Source organism: Ambystoma mexicanum, chromosome 2p (assembly GCF_040938575.1).
Source record: "Ambystoma mexicanum isolate Mex_15411 chromosome 2p, UKY_AmexF1_1, whole genome shotgun sequence".
Lineage (NCBI taxonomy): Eukaryota > Metazoa > Chordata > Amphibia > Caudata > Ambystomatidae > Ambystoma > Ambystoma mexicanum.
The window spans coordinates 123310673-123336052 of NC_090923.1; the positions used below are offsets into that span (position 1 = coordinate 123310673).

The window sequence follows — 25380 nt, forward strand, 5'->3', positions numbered from 1 at the left end:
CCAACAATCTCCTTGACCTCGCCCAATCAGGTTTCAGAACACGTCACGGAACTGAAACCACCCTAACCTCGATCTGGGACGACCTTAAAATGACAGCAGACTCCGCGGGATGTGCCGCTCTATTCCTTCTCGACCTATCCGCTGCCTTTGACACGTACAATCACTCAATCCTCCTAGGCCGCCTCCACTCCCTAGGAATTTGTGGTACCGATCTTAAATGGATAGCTTCATTCCTAAAAGACAGGCACCAAATAACGACACACTCCAGCTTTACCTCCCAAGCTCAACCAGTCGACCAGAGTCCCTCAAGGAGCATGTCTATCCGCCCTCCTGTTCAACCTCTACCTGATCACCCTCCCACCAATAATTCGTTCACACAATATCCTATGTTACAACTACTCCGACGACACTCCACTAATTCTAAAATTCCTGAACTCGAAACCCAACTCCCGACCCGACCTGGCATCCTGCCTCCTTAACATAGAACGCTGGATGACCCAAAGCCACCTCTTGTTGAACCCCTCCAAAACAGAAATCATGGTTTGCGGCAACTCCGATCTTCTCCCGCACCCGCTACCCTGGCCACCTGCCATGGGCAACTCACCGACACCCTCCAACACAGTGAAAAATCTTGGATGCACCCTGGACTCCGACCTAACACTCTCGCGCCAAGTCAACAATGTCTCAAAGTCCTGCCACTACCACCTTAAAACCCTTAGGCGCATCTTTCCATACCTCTCATTTCCCAACAGAGTCTCCGCTGTCCAATCAATCGTTATATCCAGACTAGACTACGGAAACCCCCTATACCTTGGAATCCATGCCTACCAACTGAATAAACTCCAAAGAGCACAAAAAGCTGCGGCCAAAATGCTACTTGCGCTCGGTCCAAGAGACCACGTATCCCCAGCCCTTAAGACACTGCTCTGGCTTCCAGTAGCCCGTAGGGTGGCTTTCAAAACCTTATGCCTCTCCCATCGAGCGCTGCATAAAACTGGATCCCAATATCTTCAAGACAAACTAATACCTTATCATCCCACTCGCACCCCAAGATCAAGCTCAGCCGGCCTCCTAGTAATTCCCAAGACAAACTCAGTCAGGCTAGGTGGATCATCATTCTCAGCCTTGGCTCCCACCCTGTGGAACTCGCTCCCACCCCACATCCGCCTAACTGAGGACCGAACGTCCTTCCGCAAGCTACTGAAAACCTGGCTCTTCCCCTAAAACCAACCGGCTTCCAAACTAGCATCATAACAATAATACCGACCCATCAAACTACCTGAAGCGAGAAATGACAGCTAAATAAACTCGAATGTAAACTAGAAAGACAAACAGACCTAAACGAATAAAGTAAATCAAAACAGTGAAACGGATAATAGGAATAAATCATTGAGAAACTTGGGAGATCTGAACCAATGAAAGGGACATAATGAATGATGAGGGAACACAGTGAATGACATAAATGAAACAGTTGAAATGGATGAAGCTTATAGAACAAACAAATACACTAAGTGGAAGCGTGCATGAGTGGAAGAACAGACGACTAGAAAGATCAAATGAGTATGGTGACTGGATGAATTAGATGAACATACTAATGCCAATGAGTAGAGCGGTCGAACGGTTGGGTGTGTAGAGCGGTCGAACGTATTGAGTCGATGAGTACGTGTAGAATTAACGAGCACGCAAATACAGTGAAACGAACAAAACGCATGAGGGCGTAAAACTATATTGAACGGGCAAACGTATAGACTTGATGAACATTCGGCCAGACGAACGTGTGAGAGCGAACGAGCATGGGGATCGGATGAGCATGGAGAGCGGATGAGCGTGGAGAACGGATGAGCGTAAAGAACGGACGAACGTTGAGAGCAGATGAGCGTAGAGTGCGGATGAGCGCGAAGATCGAATGTGCGCTGAGAACGGATGAGCATGGAGAGCGGATGTGCATGGAGAGCGGGTGAGCGGATGGGTGTGGAGAGCGGATGGGTGTGGAGAGCGGGTGGGTGTGGAGAGCGGAGGAGCATGGAGAGCGGAGGAGCGTAGAGAGCAGTTGAGAGTGAACAACGACCAAATGTGGAAAGCGCAGAAGCGAGTGATGCAGTTGAGAGCGGATGAGTGCGGAGAGCGGATGAGTGCGGAGAGCGGGTGAGTGCGGAGAGCGGGTGAGTGCGGAGAGCGGATGAGTGCGGAGAGCGGGTGAGTGCGGAGAGCGGGTGAGTGCGGAGAGCGGGTGAGTGTGGAGAGCGGATGAATGTGGAGAGCGAAAAAGTGGATGAGTGTATGGAGCGGATGTGTATGTGGAGCAAATGAGTATTTGGTGCGGATGAATGTGTGATGCGGATGAGCGTGTGTAACAGACAAATGCGTAGAGCGGACAAACACATGGAGCAGATGAGTGTGTGGAATGGATGGTCACGCAGAGCAGACGAGTAGTATTGTCAAGCCGACGAGTAGTAGGTTGTGCCGATGAGTGGGTGGACCGGATGAGTGTTGTGGACTGAACGAGTGTCTAATCTGGGCGAGTGTGTAGACTGGACGAGTGTGTAGACTGGACGAGGGTGCGGACTGGACGAGGGTGCGGACTGGACGAGGGTGCGGACTGGACGAGGGTGCGGACTGGGCGAGGGTGCGGACTGGACGAGGGTGCGGACTGGGCGAGGGTGCGGACTGGGCGAGGGTGCGGACTGGGCGAGGGTGCGGACTGGACGAGGGTGCGGAGCGGACGAGTGTATGTGGAGCGAATGAGTGTGTGGAACGGATGAGTAAATGCAACGGACGAGTGTATCTGGAGCGAATGAGTGTATATGGAGTGGAAGAATGTATGTGGTGTTGATGAGTCTGTGGAGCGGATGAGTGTACAGAACAGATGAGTGTGTGGAGCGCGCAAGGTGAACCAGAGTACATGAATATGTCGAGCAGTCACAAATGTGTATTACAATCTTGAACACCTGCACAAAATGCATAGAACGGACGTGCCCGCACGGAACTGCGTGACATACATAATATGCCTTGGAATGCAGGGAACATTTGAAAAACATACATCATACCACACCCCACGCTTACTCTTTCCCTTACACCACCACTCAACTAGAACACAGAGATACTATGACACCATTCGGTATAACTGTTCTCATATCTACATCTCCCGCTCACTCCACATCACTCTAAGTAAACATTGCTGGTTTCACCCCCCCCAGCCAGGCGTTCTCCTCAGGCCTAACGCAGCCACACTCGTTCTGGATAAAGCCGGCCAGAGCGAACACATACTCCTGATCTCTCAACCACCACACCTACCGCTAAGAAGCATCTACCACTTGAATTCCGCACCAGCTGCACACATACCTGGTGCGCACACGCACTTATTGGACTCTCTCTACTCTCACTACTGACCCGAACTTCGGTTCCCAAGGGCGTTCAACCTACCAGCGCCTTCAGACCATACCAATGGTATATAAGGCGCTATATAAATGCAAAATAACATAACATAACATTGTTGTATCATTGCTTAAGTGGATTCTTGATCAGACTTCCTTGCCGGTGAGACCGCCCTGGGATCTTGCGGTAGTGATGGCCGTTCTCCGGTTGTCATCTCATCCCCTTCTTTCCGCCATAGCTTTGTGAGTGCACCCTCCTGTTGCTTCTTTTTTGACACTTTAGAAGTGGACATTTTGACCAGTGATTGACAACAGTTCTAATGTAGTCTCACAGTTGCTCCTCCGTATTGTTAAAGATATTGTTACCGTACTTACTGCCCCCAACTCCGATGGATCAGAGCTGTTAATTGCTCAACCCCACTTGTATTGCGGCTCTTGTTGCAGGCGACACCGCAATTGTTTTCACCAGCTTGGGGTCTTTAACAGCGAACTACGAAGGGGCTCCTTCATATGTACCTCTGAGTACCCTTATCTGCAGTATGACGTCCACTCAGCCTCACGAGTTGTCCCCTGCCCTTGCAGTGCAGGCCTTCCCAAGTGGGGCAGACATCACCTCTGCTTTCTTATTGAAGTCCCCAGCTCCTTCCCATACAATTCCATAGTCCCAGACGTTCTTTGGGGGTGATGTGCCTGTCAAAACCTCCTTTCTGGCTCCAAATCCAAAACTGGAGGTGCCATGCCCCAGCCGACATCTCGATCTAATCAATGTCAAATACTATGGAAATCCTTCAGCATCTGTGTCGCAATCTGCTCTCAGCACATCTGGGGGGTGCTGGGGTCTTCTCTCCTTAATGCCTTAGGCAGGTGGCAGTCGTATATTAGCTCAAACTAGAGGCCTCAGGTGGGAGCCCTCTCCTCAGTGTTGATGACTCAGCGGTCATCATGGAATCCATGAGCACAATTTTAACAAGCATTGGCAAAGCCAATAGTTTTGGCTTTTGTATAAGTATTAGACATTTACCAGGCGTTGATAGAAAATATCCAGGTACTTGCACCAGTTTGCACCTGCTACCATCAATGAACACTTACTACCACCTGTGCTTGGCAAGTGTCTTTCCAATGCCTACACAAAAGCCCAAACTGTTGGCATTGCCAGTGCTTGTTGAAATTTCCAGACAAGTATAATCTGCTTATGGGAATCGATGGTTGTTACATAGGGAGTTTGAGGGAATTAGGGAGTAAGCTGGCAGTAAACAAAGGAATTTGCAGCTCATTCATGTGAGTGGACACTCTGTGCTGGTACTTAACTGATGCCCTGAATGTAGGAAGGACTAATATGCTTCAGGTTGCTCATCGATGGAGTACAAAGTGGGCAAACATTTTTTTTACCCGGATGTCCTGGGCAGGAGCTGTGAATGACATATTTTTGCCGAATGAGAAGACCACACCTAAGAGTAGTAGGACATACTGGCACGCAAGTAAAGATCTAAAGACATTGGTGGAGAACAGACTTTGAGCTATCTTTTTAACTGAACGGTCACACTACAGGATGCACATGAGTGAACTTAAGGGCTGACGGGCTTGCCCGGGCTGAGAGCGGGAAGTCATGGATGTTCCAGGTAAGCCTCTGTGTGTCTGTGTTGGGGAGGATGTTTGTAGTGGGGTAGGGAGGTGGAAAGGACCAGGGAGCATGTAAATGTGAGTGGTTTGCTATATTATTGTCACAGCCTGTTATCATAGGTCCATGTAGAGACCGGCATCAACCTCATACGTGCGAGTATGAAATAATATCACAGTGGTCTTTGTAAAAATATTGAAGCAGCACTTCTACAAAAGGCTGCTACTAGATGTCCCTGCAAAGCAAGCACAGACATTCAGTATAGTCTGCAATACCAAATGTGGTTCGGAGAGGTCTTTCCTGCAATTCCTAGAATTGTTCAATGAAAGAACCATGAAAACGTATCTTGACCCCAAGATAAACACGTAGAAAAATAGCAAACGCAGAATTACAATAAAACCTTTGGCTGCAGAAATATCAATGGGAAATCTTAACATAAAAAATCTAATATCAGACTTTTATTAGTGTTCTTTGTAGAATTATTGAAGCAGCACTTCTTGTAGAAGGGTGCAATACCAAAGTCTGTTACTAGATGTCTCTGCAGAGCAAGTACAGGCATTCAATATATATAGACTGCAATACCAGAAGTCGTTCATAGAGGTCCTTTCGGAAATTCATATGAAGTTACAGTGAATGAACCATCAAAACGTAAGAGTTGCACGAGAAACGTCAGTGTAAGAATGGTACTAATCGCTGCTCTTTGTAGAGGTTTAGGCTGACATTTGTCAAAGCTGGCACTAAATTATACTGTTTAATTGTACCATGCCAGGGTTGACTGTGTATTTATTTTCCTACCGGCTCCCCTTTGAAGTGGAGGAAAATGTCGGCGTAAACTAGTCTTAACACTGGATGCATAGAGCCATCGACGCGTGTGGGCGGGATACATGTACCTGCTTATTTTTGTTTTATGTTTTTCACACTCGTTTGGCAAATGCTTTGAAATGTAGCAACATTAAAAACGAGGAAGCTGGAATTGAAAAGCGTGGGCATTGTATTGTGTCAATTGTGTGCGTGTGGCTCATTTGTGGAAAGTCAAGCGGGTTGGCACATTGAACAGCATTTTTCTGCAGGGTGCAACTGCCCACGGATAGTGTCCAGAGACCAAGAATATGATAACGGTGCTCAACAAGAATCGGATGGAATAACATTCCATAGAATAATTAATATACAAACAATAGGTTTTTCTCCCACCAATGGGCTTTCTGCAACCCCTTCAGAATTCCAGAATTTCACTACTTAAGGAGCCCTCCAGCCTCTTTTCCTTTACAGATGGGGACCAGGTGCAAGTGGATCTAGGTCACCTGGCCTAAGCCCGGTTCCAGGTGACCTAGATCCACTTGCACCTGCTCCCAATCTGTAAAGGAAAAGAGCCCGGTTCCAGGTTGCTGCTCTTTTTCCCCACTTAAGGGGCCCTCCATCCTCTTCCTTTGCAGATGGGGAGCACGTGCGAGTGGATCTAGGTCACCAGGCATTAGGCATCCACCCTCTTAGCCATGCCTCTTCCTTTCTGCTCTTAACTCTTAGATAAAGGGCGTCTCTCACCCGATCGTCCGAAGCAAAGGGAGGGTGAAGAAAATGGCAATTCCTGTTTGGACCTGTTCGGACCAGGAGGACCCAGGGCCTAAACACCTGCTCAGAAAGCAGGCAAGCATGAACCAACATGTGTTTACCCCCACAGGCCATCCCCACCCCTCTGTGATGTTCCCTTGCACCCCCCACTCTTCTCCCACACAGGTGTTGCCTGTTTTGCTTGAATCTTCTACCCTGCTCCCCTTACCCTCCTCTCCACCCTCCAGCCTACTTCTACAGGAGTCTCTCCTGGTGCATTCTGGTTTCACCATCACCATCTTGTGGCCAATGCTGTATTTGACTTTTATGGACTTCATTCATTCACGGTGCATCACCCTTTCCCAACTCTCATACTGGACTTCCTTTTCATCTTGTACTCATGGTGGCCGTGATTCATGCTGTTTCCGTCGTCCTCTTGTATCCTGGCTTGCAACATTGTGTTACTACGGACTTCAGCAATTGTATTCGCTCCCCCCTCTTGCTTCTCCACTTTTTTTGACTGCTTACTTTGTTCTCTCCTCCTCTCTCTTTCTCCCTTTTCCTATCTCCTCCCATTACTTTCTTCTATGCACTTACTATCAGAATTGTCCCTGGACCTAGCATGATAGCAACCTCTTCTGTCTCCTCCCCCCTCCTCTTGCTTGTCTCTCCCCCTCCCCTCCAGCACTATCTGAAATGTCATCAGGCCTAGTACGATAGTCTCTTGTTTTTTTCCTACCCTCCCTTTCTGAACCCCTCTCCCTCGCCTTTTGTTTTTCCCCGGCTCTACCAGAAATGTTGTCAGGCCTAGTACAGGAGTCGCCTGTCTGTTTCCATTTCCTAACCACTCTCTCCCTCCCTTCCTCATCTATGTCTTAGCTCTTGCACTATCTGAAATGTTGTCAAGCCGAGTATGATAGTTTCACATACTTAATGTTCATGGCCTGTAAGAATGTCATTGTATTTTCCCTTGTTCCCTCTCTTGCCTTGAAGCGCGCGCTTTGAAACACATTGTGTATAGGCGCTATATAAATAATCATATATCATATCCTCGATCAAATCACGGCTCAGTACAGAACCACAGACTGCAGAACCAATGGGCATCCTCCTGATATCATTATCTGCATATCCAATCAGGTCGTTCTTACATCAGGAGATACTAGAACACCATCCACAAATCAGTATATGGACTATTTGACAGCCATTTTAAAAAACGCGTATCTTTAACAAAACGTATTTATTTGGAAAACCAACTACATTAACTTATAGAACATAACCTAAAAGATGCCGTTAATATTTTTAAAAGCATCAATTAAGTTAAACAACTGTAAAATAACATTAACAGATGACGGCTGCCATTTTGGAAGTAAAAATGGCTGACAAAAGAACCACATAGTAGTAATTGAGCCAAAGAGTGCAAAAGGAGGTGTGGCTGGTAGGAACATGGGAGGGAATGGAAGGAAATTCCTGTACATTTCACTTAGCAATGGTCGTTAAATGGGTGGGTCGCATAGTGAAACTACATCATATGCTAACCTGCATTGAAAAGCATTACAACAAACCTGCATCCAAAGCCCCTGTTTCAAGCTCTCATGTTAAAGCTCTTATTTTAATGACAATAGTTTGGCTTTCATTGAATGAATTGTACCCTTGTCTTTGCATATTGGATAACCCATTTGGAACTCTATCTAAATATTTGGTTAGGTTCCTCAATCCATACTGGAGGATGCCGTTTCTCAGTTTTAGATTAAACATTTTGAGCGGAGAAATTGCATACCCTTGCTCTAGCAGAGCTCAGGGACTGAAGGCCTGTTTTTTGTGTAAAGAGGTAAATACAATACAGTACACAGAAGACATTGTATTGACATGTCGAGCCTTTCGTAATGCAATACCCTGTCTGTTTCCATTTCCTTCCCACTCCCTTCCTTATCTATGTCTTAGCTCTTCCCCTATCTGAAATGTCGTCAGGCCGAGTACGATAGTTAATTTCACATCCTTTCTGTTCTGGCCTGTAAGAATGTCATTGTATTTTCCCTTGTTCCCTCCCTTGCCTTGAAGCGCTTTGAAACACATTGTGTATAGGCGCTATATAAATAAACTATCATATCAATCCCAGTAAATTTGTATACTGCTATACTGCTGGTGCACATGCTGTGTACCTTCATTTTAATATGGATACCTTTGGGCTTACATTGAACTTTCAACCTAGATCTAAGTTAATCTTTTGTAAACCGAGGTTTTGTGTTATAGGTGTAGGGGAGGATTGGTCCAAAGGACCCCCCTTGCCTACATCCCTTCCCCAGGTGAGGGCCATGGCTCATCGGGCGTCCCCTCATACCACCAGGGCCCAGGTGGTGGAGGGCTCACCTGCTGAAGACATTGCCCACACGTATTGAATTTAGCTAGGCCTCAGAAACCATTTTGTCTGATAAAGATGGTGTGAGCTCAGCGCACTGTAGCGCGGCCCCCACCCTCAGAGTTTCAATTATCCCTGTGGCCGCAGCTCCCTGGCAGATCCGCTGTGAGCCCGTTCCCACGAACAAGACGGACATGAGCTAGCGTAAGATACTAACACTGTAACATTTCACCTTCCGCAGTGTATCACTGCTCCCAGCATGACCCGGCCAGCGAGGCCTGGGTGATGAAGAGAACTGTAAAATGGTCATCGGATGAAAGCAAAAAGTTCCCAAATACTAATGCCAAAACTACTTGCAATACGCGCATTCTCTTCACAAAACTTCTCCTATTAAGGAAACCTGTAAAATGTATAATTATGGTAGAACGCATGTTTACATGACATTAGCAATGAAGAACCCACACCCATGCAGTTGTATGCAAATAATAAAAAGCGTTCCCGGGGATTATTGGTTATGTGTATCATTGAAAAGCTTACACTCCACGGTCCCGCGCCATAACCGAACTAATACTGCTAGAGTACAAGGGAAGACAAGTGTAACCATACAGAGGGCTCATGTGAAGGACGCGCGAGAATGCACCCGTCATGTGTGTATGTCTAAGCCCTTATGTGCCACTACCGCCACGCACGGTGGCGAGTCACTTTCTTTGTGCTCCACCAACCACACTACTACAAATGTACATGCATATAACTAAATGTTGTAGTTGTTAAAACATAGTGTACAAATAATGTGCTCAGACTGACTATATCTGAGAGACATTTAGCAAAATTAAAATGTATGTTTTTGTATGATTCAAATGAGTATTGTACAGTATTCAAATGTTTATGATGTTTTCACCTAAAATCGGCAACACACGAGGAAGATACCTTTATGAAATATGCGCAAGGCCATTCCCCCTCCCTCCCTGCGAAGAACGCCAAACAAGAGAGCAGAGGCCCGCGCCGCGCTGCTCCACCTCCCCCAACTAGGCTGGAGCCGCTTCAAAGATTTGTAGTCCCCTCTGCAGCACCCAAGGCCACGGCCCGCCACCTGCATTATTTACAGCACAGCAGTAAACCTCCGCCTGAATACACAAATCCAAAGGCGCCCTCTTAAACCCCACAACCCACCGGATCACCTTAGTCTTGTGGCCACCGTACAAATTAGGACACCCAATACTATGGCAACATACAGCAGCACATTCATCATGACTTCTAACAAGACAGAAAGACATGTACCGCCTGTCCCATGCCCCGAGACCTAGCCCTCGACCTATGGCACCCGGTCAACAGGACACTGGTAACCATGCACTGATGAATCGCCATCAAACCCCTCTCAAGGTGCATTCCTCCTGTGTTGCATTAACCTGTAGAGTAACCTATTGAAAGATTTACTAAAGAAGATAATATTGCAATAACCGAATGACTGCGGTGTGCATGACCTAGGACAGATAAGTCAGGAAAAGACATTCATCTCTGACACTGGCCACAATGGCACAACAACACCGTCCGGATGAACCCAGCAGACCTGCCAGGCCCGGCCCAACCCACGAGGCTGACCAGTGACGTCCTCCAGCCAAGACCAACCACATCGCAGCAGCACCCATAGCTAGTCGTCGCCACCCAATCCTATTGGACCTGTGCCCCCTATAGTGTGTAGGTTCTGATGACGTTTTTTGTAAATATATACGCCTGTCTTTGCTATTGTCAGACAGAGCGCTCTCGGAGTTTGCAGAGTTCTTTGCATGCCCTATTCTGATTGATAAAATCCCATTTACGCTCACCCGCACTCTGTCTTGGCCTTATTCCCATCCTGGGAGAGTCCTTCATTGTCTCTCATTGCGGGGAGGATCGTGCTGGTTGGGGACGCTTGCCTTCAGTGGTGACCCCGAAAGCCTGATTACTTTTCCCAACCTATCACTACCGTCCCCTTTTGGCACGAAAATCTCCGGTCGAAAAGGGATACGCACGGTGCGCCGGCTCCGGGAGGCTGCCCGCCAACGGCGACCGGTACGCTCAGAAGTGCGCACTCAACAGAGAGAGGGTACGGGATCCCGGTTGAAAAATCCCCTTTGAGTACCGCTCGCCGGAGCCGGGGCTGACTGTTGAGCGGATGGCAGCACTGCCTGGACGGACCCAGTTTCGGAGACTATCGGTTCAAGACGTGCACGTGAGTATTGAGTGCGAGCGACCATAAAGGGAGTAGAGGAGGAAATTTAGGACAGGGAACGAGGCGGGGTAACAAAGGGGGCACGTAGGTCTACTAAGGACCATCTTGAACTTTCTTTGCTTTTTCTTTGCATATGGCCATTAGGATCAAGAGGTGAATAAGAGATAAAAGTGACGGGAACCTAGCTCCGAGAGGGGGTGGAAGGCGGCGCCGCATAGTGCTATCTTGACTAGTACTGGGAATATATGAAGAAGTGGAAAATAAGATAAAGGTGTCTGGCAAAGGGAGACACGGAGAATATATTAGTGACTGCTACTCTTTCTATTCTTTTCTTTAGGGTCGTGGGAGGAATAAAAGTGAGATTAGTACAAAACGATAGAGATAAAGTGAAAGACAGAGTTTTACTGTAAGAGTGAAGATCAAAAAAAAAAATATATATATATATATATATATATGTATATATATCTGAATAAGACGGACAGGGACAGCCGACCAGGGAGGAAAGGGAGGGCAAATTGGACTGTGAATAGAGTGTTACAGAGAGGTGTGTGCACATCGTCTGCGTCAGGAGATAATTTGGTGTGATGGGCATGTAAGAATGGTCATAAATGCATAGCCATTGAGTGGTCATGGTAGGTGTGGTCAGACAAAGCTTTAGAAAGACAAGAGTAATAAGGTGAAGTGAGTGTGTACCTTTTTTGATTTCTGGGTTAACATTGTCGAGATTACTGATGGTTTGCTCTTGTACATGCCTCCCAAAGAGAATAGAATAGAGGCTGTGTACAGCCATTCTTATGGTGCGCAGGCAGGGGGAGGAACACGAAGGTCCCCACTATTGAGTAAGACATAAAATACGAGGACTCACAGGGTGACACATTTACATTGTGATATTGAGATACATAGACACACATAAGTACCAGGAGGGCAAAAAGGATGGGGGCAGAAACACCCTTATCACATATTTGTAAGAACCTACCGGGGTACGCGGAACGGATTAAGAAATATCATGACCAATGGATCACGGAGTTGAAGGGAAAGGGGTTGCCCCAGATATGGCCCGAAGGGGGTTCATTTGACAAAAGTCCCCTAGATGTGGTAGCTACATGCATTTGTTTGAAATACAAGGGGAAGCAGTTGCATAATAGGAGAGAAATATTAGATCTCTGGAGGTTGTTTGAAGAGATACCACCGCCTAAGCCACAAGAATTAAACCCTGATCTACCATCTACCACTGACCATCCACTAATGATACAGAAAGATGCTAAAGGATTGCCAGACGCAGAGCCACCAATAGAGGGAATAAGTTTATACCCAATACTAAACAAGCCAGTGCCCGCAGAGGGGTACAGTGACCCCACTTATGTGCCTCCCGCGAACACTACTACAACCCAGAGGCCAACGGCACCCCCGCCATACGAGAGTACTAGGGAGCGAGCCCAGGTGAGCACGCCAAGGGTGGACATAGAAAACCTAACAGACGATCTAGAGTCAAGACTCTCGATAGCCAAAGATGAGCTCTCGAGGATAAAAAGCATATGTGAACGAACAGCACTTAACGCAGCGAGATCAGAGCACGCGTCTAGAGCGCAGAGCGAGGGTAGAACACTTGAAGAAGGGTGGAAAAAAAGGCGAGATACTGTTCAAAATCCAAGAAGAACCAACCCGAATAATTGAACTAGAGAGAAGAGAGGGATGTACTGTAACGCTCACCTGGTTCCCACGGAGGCGCAGGTCTGGCTTCGAGTGCTGATGCTTCTTCAATGGTGAAGCGCAGGACTCTGAAGATGGACAGGAAGGGCCCTCTACTCTGGCTTCTCCGGCTCGTAGGAATATACCCCTGTGCGTGAAAAGGAAGTATTACCTACTGACTGAGTTATGCTCAAGCCTCCCACTCTCTTCCAACCCTCCACGATACCCTTCCACGATTCCCCGTGAAGTCTCACCTTAGGGTCTGGAAGGACGAGCTCTCCATCCTGCTTCTGACGCAGGGGCGCGTTGAACCCAGTTACTTCACTGGATTGAGGTTGGATGGGAGTTCAGGTAAGCTTGATTATACTGGTAAGGCGCTGTAAAAGTTCTGTTGCAAGTTCAAAAGTTCAAGCTTTAAATAATAATGTTCATTGTCTTTTTTCAGGTGATGAATGAAGATTCCTTTGGAGACTTCTTGCAACAAAGCGCTAATGTTGATGTCTTTTCCCCATAGGGGCTGGGGTTCGGAATGCCGGAGATATGGCGCCGACCCGAAGTGAAACGTGCAGTTCCAGTAAAGATCTGGTAAGTCCTAGATGAGCGCTCAGGTAATGTTTTTGAATTCGCTCATCTAATATCTTTGTCTTTTTTCCCCATAGGGGCCGGGGTCCGGAAAATGCTTGGAAGCAGCAAGACCCGAAATGAAATGGGAATGACCCAACAGGTAAGTCTTAGAAGGAAACTGAGCTTTTCCTATTCCCTTCCTTCTCTCACCTCTTATTCTTGTCTTTATCTTTAGGCTCTGGGAAGTGGCTGTGTATCCGGATGATCGCTGCTGAAGATGGAGGAACCCAGGAAAGGTGAGTGAAATGCAGCGCTGCAGCGATCGTAACGAAATGCTTTTAAAAATGATGTCTTCCCTTTCAGGATCGTCGGTGATGTCTCCGTGGTTCAGATTAGCTGGTAGGTCTCTTGTCTCCCTTTGCAGGTGACCCAGGATGCTGACAGGTGTGGCTGAAGTCCAGATGCAGGAGCTGACACGGTGAGCGTCCAGCTGCGAGGAGCAGAACAACCCGAAGCGTGAGTTGCTGATCGGGTGTGGTTTAAATAGCTTTGGGAGAAGTTCCAAGTGTGTATCCTTCCTCCGATCAGGTATGTATCCTTCCCCGACCACACCCGGGTGGAAAGTAGTCCCACAGGTAAAGTAGTTCCTATTCAGGCCTCAAGAGGGCCTGGATGTGGCAGCATGGTCTGCATCAGGTAAGTGCACATTAAAACACTTGAACACATGTCTAGCTTTACGAGCCTGGCGCCTAAGGCGCCAGGACAGAGGTCCAACATGAGCCTGGCGCCTAAGGCGCCAGGACTGTGTCCAAAGGGCCCCAACTTGGGCCCGCTGGCACTCCCCTGGGGGAAATGATGCCTGCCTCTGGGGTTGCTGGGTCGGACCTGGCTCCTTGGAGGTAGGCATCATGACATGTACTGACAATGAAGAAAGGCCTATAGGGGACAGGGAGGAGCTACTATGTGATATAAGGGATGATTTGGAGGAAAGCGACAGGTTGAGCATGGCAATGGGAGGGGGAAGCGAAGGGTTGGATGGTGCATGCTCAATGAGAACACTGGATGATGAGTGGACGGGGCGATTAAGAAACCGGGTGGGGAAAATGGCATCATTGGGAACACCAGGAGTGAAGACGGGTACAGATACCACAATGAAAGGGAAGTTGCAGCTCCCGCTAATACATAGGGGAGGAGGGATGCCGAATTACATACCGTGGGCTCAGATGGATAAGGCGAACTTACTAAAGTTATTGCCCCCGTTATCGGGAGGGGCGAGCAAGTGGATATACGCTTTTGAGAAACACACTGCCGGGGTACCCCTAGCAGTAGGAGATGTGAAGAGCTTGCTTGTATCAGCAGTGGGGGATCAGGCTGATAGAGTATGGGTCAAGGCTGGTTTCCCGGGAGTAACATTAGACTGCGACCGCCATGATGGGGCCTCCTTTAACACAGTGCGTGCAAGGGTGTGGGATGCTTTGCGGCAAACGTTCCCAGACACCCCAGACTTAGTCAGTAATGCAGTGCACAATGAATGACGGGGAAGATGCTATGGATTACATTTTTCGGGTCCAAGAGATGTGGAGAGCAGAAACTGGTACGCCATGGTATCAATCAACATCTTTATTTTACTTCATTATAAAGAGGGGGTTGCCAAAGGAGGTGCAAAAGGCACTTGACAAGATAGCAGGTATTGAAGCGAAAGGATGGCCAGAGATTCAGAGCATAATAGTGCACCACTGTAAGAGAATAAAAGAGAGGGAGAAGGAGGTGGCACAGAAAAGATTGGCAGATGAAGCGAAAGTAGTGCAGACAAAGTTGGTGAAGGTCGCGGTAGCAGTAGCGGCGCTCCCACATAGCAGGGAGGGAGATGAGGAGGAGGAGGGGCTGGTAGCAATACAAGGAAGGATGGCAACTAATTGGGCGGGAGCAGGACAGCGGCAGTGGAATGAGCAGGAGCACAGCGGAGGTCTGCAGTGGCAAGAATGGGCCCCTCGAGGGGGACGAGGTGGGTACCGGGGCCGAAGATGAGATGGACTGGGGTACGGGGGAATGGGAGGAAATGGATGGCAGGGTCCCAGAGGAGCGCAAGGGAGTTGTTGGAACTGCGGGAGATGGGGACATTACTCTAGGGAGTGCAGAAGCAGGCCCAACAACGGGCTTCAAGAGGCAGAACATTATGGCCATCCCCATCCGGGGAGCCCATATGGTCTCCCAATGGGACAACAACAAAGAAACCCAGGCCAGGGGTACAATGAGCAACAACAGGGGCTTCAGTACAGAACACAGAATCACCCACAAAATAATGATACTATGCACTACACGCCAGGCAACCCTTTTGCGACAACAGCCAACGGAGCCCCTGCACCAGCCCCTTATAGTGGCGTGTCAGTGGTTTCGGGGAGCGTGTTCAACCAAGGGGGGGCCATGAGACACCCCGCATAGGACAGCCCACAGAGAACACTTGCGTGTCCAGTTCTATCTACCACCTACGATGCAGCAGAGGAACCATTGGTAGGGGCGCAGATAGGAGACAAGCAGTTCATATTCATGGTGGATTCGGGAGCGGAGAAATCATGTATTAGAGAGGGCCGGTTCCCGTTATCTAACAGGAAGTTAGAGACGCAGGGGTTCTCTGGGGCTGTAATTGAAGTTCCTTACACAGAAGCATTGGATGTAACAGTGGGGGGCAAAACTGTAAAGACACCCTTACTGTATTATGAACACTCGCCAATAAATTTACTAGGGAGGGATCTTCTTAGCAAGCTCAACATGACAATATCCTTCACTGAGAGAGGTGTAGTGTGTTCAACACCCGGAATATGCCCATTACGTGTAATGTTGGTAGTGCAGGCTCACACAACCACACAAGAAATACGAGGATTGCCAGTAAACGAGGAAATGTTTATTGAAGGACTAAAGACACTGGCCCTCATAATTCCTGAGCTAAGAAGAATGGATTGAAGGATTCCAGCGGAGTTCCTCTTCCGCCCAATGGTGTGCCCTGACACAGCACCAGGATCAGTGGTCTCATTAGATTTGCACGCTGTACAGGTATCTGCGAAAAGGATTTCTGTGATTGGAATAGATATAGAAGGATGTGAGTGGCGTACAGTAATGTGTACGAATGCCAATATAGCCCTAAGAGACTTAACTGATGAGGATCTCTTCTCAGATTCAGAGGGGGATGGTGAAATAGTAATGGAAATAGCAATGCCCTGTGACATTTTGATTCAAGCTAGGGAAATCCCAGTTCAGCTGATGGCAGTGGTGGGAGCACCACCGTCATTCTTCGATGATGACATGCGGTTCGTACCAAACAATTTGTGGACGACAGGCCCCCATGATGTAGGGTTGTTGCATGGCGTACAACCTGTGATAATAAAGCTCAAACAAGGAGCAGTTCTACCCCGAGTGAGACAGTATCCATTGTCCCGTGAAGCTGAAGAAGGGATAAGAGACAATAAATGCACTACTAGCACAAGGGATAATAGTGCCTTCAAACTCCCCATGTAACACATGTATTTACCCAATCAAAAAAGCGAAGGGAGGGTCTTGGAGGATGATAGAGGATTTACGCCCCCTAAATGATGTAATTCAGAAAGAGTTCCCTTTGGTCCCGAACACTGCCTCAATATTATGTAGCATTCCAAAAACGGCATCACATTTCACGGTGGTCGACTTGAAAAACGCATTTTTCTCAATCCCCCTGGCTGAAGAGAGCAGATACCTGACAGCATTTACACTAGGTGGGAGGAGATACGAGCATTGCAGATTACTGCAGGGATACTGTGAAAGCCCGAGCATATTCAACCGCATACTACATGAAGATTTAGGAAACTTATCAGTTGAGAGTACAATCATTCAATACGTAGACAATTTACTGATCTGTGCACAGGACGAAGAAGCATGCAGAAAGGATTCAATAACACTCCTGACCCTGTTGGCCAATAAGGGGTACAAAGTAGACAAGGGAAAGCTACAGTACTGCCTGACAGAAGTTCTATACTTGGGACAGCTAATATCAAAAGATGGAAAAAGAATAATCCCTGACAGGGTAGAAGCGATCAGATCAGTAGGAGAACCCACAACAGTGAAAGACATGCAAAAATTCCTGGCAATGTGCAACTATTGCCGAACATGGATATTAGATTATGCAGCATACACTAGACCCTTATTGCAAGCACTGAAGGAGGCCCAGCAGGAGAACAAGAAAATAGAATAGTCAGAAGAGATGAGCGCCTCCTTCAAATCATTAAAAGAGTTGCTTTCAAGTGCTCCAGTGCTCGCAAATCGTGATTACGGGCGCGAGTTTTACCTGTTCTCACACTGCAAGGGAACACTGATGACAGCTGTACTGACGCAAAAGACGTCCCTAGGACACACACCTTTGGCATACTATAGTGGCACTTTGGATGCTGTGATGCAAGGACATTTCGCGTGCGAGCAATCGCTCGCTGCAGCCGCGTTCGCAATTGAGAAAAGTGCCACAATCGTAATGGGATGCCCTGTGACATTGTTTGTGGAACATTCATTATTTGCGATACTTGAGAGGTCAAAAAGCACACTGACAACACAGCGGGCAACCGCCTATGAAATAATATTGTCCAGCGCCAACATCCATGTGGTGTGATGCAAGACAGTGAATCCAGCAACATTCATTACAGAAGCATGCACACTAGAGGACATGCAGGAACACGATTGTGCCACTTACACAGGAGAAAGAGGGGAGGACACAGTGGTGTGTGAAAATGCTCTAAGCGAGGGGGAAGTGTACTTCGTAGACGGGTCAGCATCGATTGACGTGGACACGGGAGAGAAACATGTGGGTATGGCAGTGGTGAGATTAGAAGATGGTGAGTATGAGACACTAGTGCAGTACCGCCTCCCATCACATTACTCCGCACAAGCAGCAGAACTGATTGCCCTTATAGAAGCACTACATGCAGCTAAAGGTTGTGCAGTGACAATATACACAGACTCCGCTTACATGACAACAGTACATGGGGGTCTAGCAAGATGGGGGCGGAGGGGGTTTCGACGAGCAGATGGGACTCCAGTGCAGCATGCAGAATTGCTGAAGGAGTTGATTGAGCCCCTACAAGATCCCACAGCGGTAGCAATAGTGAAGTGCCAAGCACATACATCCAATACAGATGTTGTGTCTTTGGGAAACGCGGCAGTGGACGCTGCCGCCAAGGAAGCGACCTATTTTCAGAAATATGACGCAGGTGAGTACATGCTGCAGCACAAGATAAACGAAGAGCTCCCAGAAGGGTACATTATGATGCCTATATCACAAGTACTAGAATTACAGGAAGGAGCAAGTGCAGATGAAAAATTGATGTGGGGCGAAACAGGGGTGCAGCAAATCGGCGACAGACTTACTGTGGCGACAAAATAACTCGGGGAAAGCGGTAATGCCAGTAAAGTTATTGGAAATTGCGTTCCAACAACTACACTTCCCAGCACACAATACGAAACAACATATTGCAGCAGAGATACAGGAGGAGTGGTTCGTGCCCTGTCTCCAGGAGCACTTATCTCGATTAACGCTGGAATGCACAACATGTCAGATATACAATTCAGGAATGACATTACGTACGCTCCGGGGAACAATTCCAAAACCAATTGGACCATTCAGAGAGCTACATATCGACTACGCGGACATGGGAGAAAGGTGTAACGGGGCACGTTACATGATTGTGGTTGTATGCCCATTTTCAAGGTGGGTAGAAGCAGGCCCATGTGCACGACCTGATGCCAAAAGCGCTGCAAAGTTTCTAGTGAGGGAAGTGTTTCCGCGCTGGGGAATTTGTGACGTAATTCGCTCAGACAACGACACTCACTTTGTAAATGAGCTCTTCAAGGAAGTAACAACATTGTTGGGAATAAAGCATAAATTGTGTTCGATTTATCATCCTCAAAGTAATGGCTTAGTGGAAAAGATGAACGGACTGTTAAAAGGAAGGTTATCAAAACTATGCTTTTCATTAAAAAAGAACTGGATTTACTGTTTGCCCCTTGCGCTGTTTGAGATGAGAAATCAGCCAAGCAAGGACCACCATTTGTCCCCGCACGAGATCGTGAGTGGGAGACGAATGCACACAGCACACTCCCCACTGCGCGAACACTCATATGCACACAGAAGCGCTGCGATATTGGGAGACGAGTTCACAGACTATTTGAAGAAATTAACGAGGGCAGCGCGCGCATTATCAAAGCAGCTCTCTCCACCTTTCACGAGAGAGGAGGGAAACACCACAGGGTCTGTTACGGAGCCTGGAACACAGCTACAGCTGATGCCGGGTGAATTCATTGATGTCAGGAGTTGTGTGCGCCGGTGGAATGCACCACGGTTCCATGGCCCATACGAGGTAGTGTTTTGCACGCCCACGGCAGTAAAAGTAAAGGGCCTAAAGTATTGGATACATTTGACAGATGTACGAAGGGCATATAATAATGTGCAGGAAGAGGTGGATGAGGAGGCACAGACAACAGCAAACAATGCAAATGAACAGAATGTCTGAATATGAACTTGTGTGTGTGTGTGTGACAGTAATGCACCTGAATGAAAAAATGGCTCACAAGTATATGTGCATTTAAGGTTATAAAAAAAAAAAATTCTTCTTTGTGGATTTATATATATATATATAAATAACAATGTGATACGTAGTATCTTCTCCCTTGTCTGTGCATCCCGAACCCTACAGCCCTACCCGTTCCCATTCCCTTTCAATATATACTGGCACTGATAGTGCCAACAAAATGTTTACATTCATGCACTTAATGCACTTTTATATCTCAAACAGGAGCTACCATGGCATCTAACGGGCAGCCTGCAACGGATAGATTTATTAGATTTAGAGAGTTGTTAACTGAGAGATGCAGATATTCGTATGAGTGTGGATTATCTGTGTGCATCACATTGTTTATTACAATAATGTTTGGCCTGGTTGCATATTGGTTCATAGCGTTCATCTCTATCGAGATGAACGAGGGGGGAGGGATTAACAGCACTACTGTGACCAATACAACTGCAAGTGTAAATACTAAGGAAGGTGATTTTTTGGTATGGGACAGAATTAAACTTGTATGGGGTTATTATACCACACCATCCAATGCTGTCATCTCAAAAAATGAAGGGCTACAGGGTGAAACGCAAAACAACAGTGTCTCCGCCAAAAAAATCTAATTACAATGCCCGCAGTTTAAATGTCCGAAATCCCTCCTCCATATCCTGGTTGTATAACACCCCCACCAGCCAGCCTGCCCCTGTAGCCATAGACACATTGTCAGATAACAAAGGAAGAAAATGAAAAAATGATAGCAACACATGAAATATTATATGATTGGGTAAAGGGGGGCGGGAAGGAGAAAGGGGGCCCCACTTTGTCTATCGCCCATGAAGCCGGGAAGTACATTAGGAAAAGGAATAACAGACGAAAAAGGGAAACGGGGAGGAGGAAGTATGATGAGTTCTATGGGTTAGGACTAGATAAAATGGAAGACCCAGAACACCCCCACCAGACAAATAAATGGTACGCGGATATGAGTGAAACAGCTAAACAAACAACAAATGAGAGCTGTTATGTCTGCTCCCTCATTCCCCATGCTTCAGGAATACCCAAAGTATTATTACCTAAAGAGTTGTCTATTGTAGATGCCCAATGTCTCCTTCATCTCACGTTGTGCAGAATTAAGAACACCTTTCAGGCACATGAAGTTACTTTTAGAATGCTGCAGAACGAGAAAACTTGCTACCCAAAGACAGTAGGAGTGATATGTCTAGAAGAACCATTTTTTATAATACAAGGGACACTTTTTTCGGACAACAAGTGGAAGGACGAAGAAGTAATGTGTAAGGCTGAAGCGCTGAGAGGTGTGGCACCAGAGAAATTGCGATGGATAGAAGAAACGTGCACACCAGTGTGGAAGGAACACATTACAAAACTAACTTGGGTAACAGCCATTGAAAAACCCTTCAAGCTGCTGAAGGAAATAGACTATGAACTGTGTTTTAAAGGAGAGGGAAAAGCCCCCATGGGGACAAACAAGAACTGTAACAAGACCCTCACCATTCCAGACTTAAGAAAGGGGACAGCGGCCCTGATGGACACGTATTGGGTATGTGGCAAGCAGGCATACCTGCACCTCCCCCAATCATGGAGTGGCAGCTGCTCAATGGCCACTCTGCACTCAGCACTAATGGTAATTCCAGAAAGCCACATTGACGGGAGCAAGAGGACGCGAGAGAACATCCAACAGCCCACTGCAGAGTCACAAATGTATGTCCTGTCTTCCGGGAGCAAGGAAGAGGTGCTGACCCGAAACAGACGAGCATCAAACTACATATCAAAAGCATCATCAGAATTGCTGGCACAGATCCCAGACAGATACAGATTATTCAGCTCAGCAGAAACATTCTTTGCCTCACTTATCCCAAGTATCCAGGCCAGAGCAAACGCAAAATGGCTCCAGATAACACGTTGGGAGCTGATCCAGCTGGCAAATGACACTGAAGAAGGGTTCAACGTAATAAAAGTGGAACTAAGAGCTTTACGGCTGATGACCATGCAAAACAGGTATGTCTTGGACCTGTTGACGGCAATGGATGGAGGTGTTTGCCGAAAAATCGGAAGTGCCTGCTGCACTTTCGTACCTTCTGAAGACGCGGACAACGGCTCCCTGTCCCATGTGATCGAAGCAGTGCATAACCTGGGAGAAAGAATGAAGGTGGAAGGCGGAGCAGAAGAAAGCACGTGGTTCGACAATATCTTCTGGGTTCCATCATGGCTGGGAATGACTGTGAAATTTTTGATGCCGGCTGTGGTGTTCCTTCTTTTTATTTTTTGCCTGTGCCAGGTGGGTCTTCGATGTTGTGCTAACGCAGTACCTAATGGTGCAATGATGATGGTGACAATGGGCAACACCCGTGGTACAATACAAACTATGCAGGAAGTGCAGGTACAAACAGGAACTGATGACACACCCAGGTATCAGCTAGTGCCCAGGTATCATGACAAGGATATCGTAGACAAATTGTGGCATACCACCATCAGAGAGCCCCGTATACTAGAATGGTACCAGGAGGTGTGGGTAGACTTAGAAGGAGAGAGTGGATGTATATACCTGACCTGTACCCCAGATGAATATGCCAGGAGGGGTGAGAGCTTAAGGGGGGTGTGCAGAGCGTGGATGCCCATAAAAGGCACACCAGCCTGGGGTGACGCAATCATTGACGAAGAGGAGTGTGGGAGATTGGAAGATTTAAAGAATTTGTTACTTAAGTAACGAAAGGGGGGAAATGTAGGGGAGGATTGGTCCAAAGGACCTCCCTTGCCTACATCACTTCCCCAGGTGAGGGCCATGGCTCATCGGGCGTCCCCTCATACCACCAGGGCCCAGGTGGTGGAGGGCTCACCTGCTGAAGACATTGCCCACACATATTGAATTTAGCTAGGCCTCAGAAACCATTTTGTCTGATAAAGATGGTGTGAGCTCAGCGCACTGTAGCGCGGCCCCCACCCTCAGAGAGTTTCAATTATCCCTGTGGCCGCAGCTCCCCGGCAGATCCGCTGTGAGCCCGTTCCCACGTACAAGACGGACATGAGCTAGCGTAAGATACTAACACTGTAACATTTCACCTTCCGCAGTGTATCACTGCTCCCAGCATGACCCGGCCAGCGAGCCCTGGGTGATGAAGAGAACTGTAAAATGGTCATCGGATGAAAGCAAAAAGTCCCCAAATACTAATGCCAAAACTACTTGCAATACGCGCATTCTCTTCACAAAACTTCTTCTATTAAGGAAACCTGTAAAATGTATAATTATGGTAGAACGCATGTTTACATGACATTAGCAATGAAGAACCCACACCCCTGCAGTTGTATGCAAATAATAAAAAGCGTTCCCGGGGACTATTCGTTATGTGTTTCATTGAAAAGCTTACACTCCACGGTCCCGCGCCATAACCAAACTAATGCTGCTAGAGTACAAGGGAAGACAAGTGTAACCATACAGAGGGCTCATGTGAAGGACACGCGAGAATGCACCCATCATGTGTGTATGTCTAAGCCCTTGTGTGCCACTACCGCCACGCACTTTCTTTGTGCTCCACCAACCACACTACTACCTCGCTTACTGCAAATGTACATGCATATAACTAAATGTTGTAGTTGTTAAAACATAGTGTACAAATAATGTGCTCAGACTGACTATATCTGAGAGACATTTAGCAAAATTAAAATGTATGTTTTTGTATGATTCAAATGAGTATTGTACAGTATTCAAATGTTTATGATGTTTTCACCTAAAATCGGCAACACACGAGGAAGATACCTTTATGAAATATGCGCAAGGCCATTCCCCCTCCCTCCCTGCGAAGACCACCAAACAAGAGAGCAGAGGCCCGCGCCGCGCTGCTCCACCTCCCCCAACTAGGCTGGAGCCGCTTCAAAGATTTGTAGTCCCCTCTGCAGCACCCAAAGCCACGGCCCGCCACCTGCATTATTTACAGCACAGCAATAAACCTCCACCTGAATACACAAATCCAAAGGCGCCCTCTTAAACCCCACAACCCACCGGATCACCTTAGGCTTATGGCCACCGTACAAATTAGGACACCCAATACTATGGCAACATACAGCAGCACATTCATCATGACTTCTAACAAGACAGAAAGACATGTACCGCCTGTCCCATGCCCCGCCCTCGACCTATGGCACCCGGTCAACAGGACACTGGTAACCATGCACTGATGAATCGCCATCAAACCCCTCTCAAGGTGCATTCCTCCTGTGTTGCATTAACCTGTAGAATAATCTATTGAAAGATTTACTAAAGAAGATAATATTGCAATAACCGAATGACTGCGGTGTGCATGACCTAGGACAGATAAGTCAGGAAAAGACATTCATCTCTGACACTGGCCACAATGGCACAACAACACCGTCCGGATGAACCCAGCAGACCTGCCAGGCCCGGCCCAACCCACGAGGCTGACCAGTGACATCCTCCAGCCAAGACCAACCACATCGCAGCAGCACCTATAGCTAGTCGTCGCCACCCAGTCCTATTGTACCTGTGCCCCCTATAGTGTGTAGGTTCTGATGACGTTTTTTGTAAATATATACGCCTGTCTTTGCTATTGTCAGACAGAGCGCTCTCGGAGTTTGCAGAGTTCTATGCATGCCCTATTCTGATTGATAAAATCCCATTTACGCTCACCCGCACTCTGTCTTGGCCTTATTCCCATCCTGGGAGAGTCCTTCATTGTCTCTCATTGCGGGGAGGATCGTGCTGGTTGGGGACGCTTGCCTTCATAGGTTACAGGAATGTGAATTGTGCGGTGTTCCTCTTGCGGAACAAAAAAAGGCTCCTAACCATGCAATTGTTTAGGTTTTTGGTATAGCTTTCTCATATGTAATATTGGTTACTATTTTAGCTTGGATTGACCCCTGTGCTTTGTTCTTTATTCAAGGTTCAGACAAACAATCACAGAGCCATGGCCAGATGCCCAAAGAGAGCGAAGAGGACCTGTACAAGAGGTGAGAGAACATGCAGTACCTGCAAGAAATATCAGAAGCCCGGCTGCAACATTTTGCTTATGCAGATGCAGACTAATTTATACTTGTTCTTGAATTAATTGTTGACAGTATTCATGGGGGAGTACTTCCTGGTCTGCGCCAATTCCCATATACATAACGTGAAGAATCCTACAGATCTCTCACCGAAACCCTGACTAAAGTCTCATCCCAAGTGGCTAGGGGAAGACAGCCCCTTGCTGATCCTAACCATGGGGGTGGTGTACTGCGGGAGGATCACCTGGGAGGAGACAGGGCCCAGGGCGGTGAGGCGATCTCATGGGGTGAGACACAGTATTTTTCCTCTGACAGGAAGAGCCTTACCACTGTACCCAAAGAGGTTATGGCTTATTGTCATTTTAATGTCTCTCAATCTCATATTAAATATAAGATTGTGAACCACAAAGTTATAAAATCAGAACAAACTATACTTACAGAGG

At 47.4% G+C, this 25380-nt stretch overlaps 1 protein-coding gene across 3 annotated transcripts in view; it reads left to right on the top strand.

The window, feature by feature from the left end:
* The window catches only part of CHCHD6 (coiled-coil-helix-coiled-coil-helix domain containing 6), a 3402742-nt gene that overhangs the window by 196335 nt on the left and 3181027 nt on the right, over positions 1-25380 (top strand). For all 3 annotated transcript variants that reach the window (XM_069643379.1, XM_069643378.1, XM_069643380.1), the window contains exon 3: positions 24838-24904. In XM_069643379.1, coding sequence (XP_069499480.1) covers positions 24838-24904 — 67 coding nt within the window. The remainder of the gene's footprint in view (positions 1-24837; positions 24905-25380) is intronic.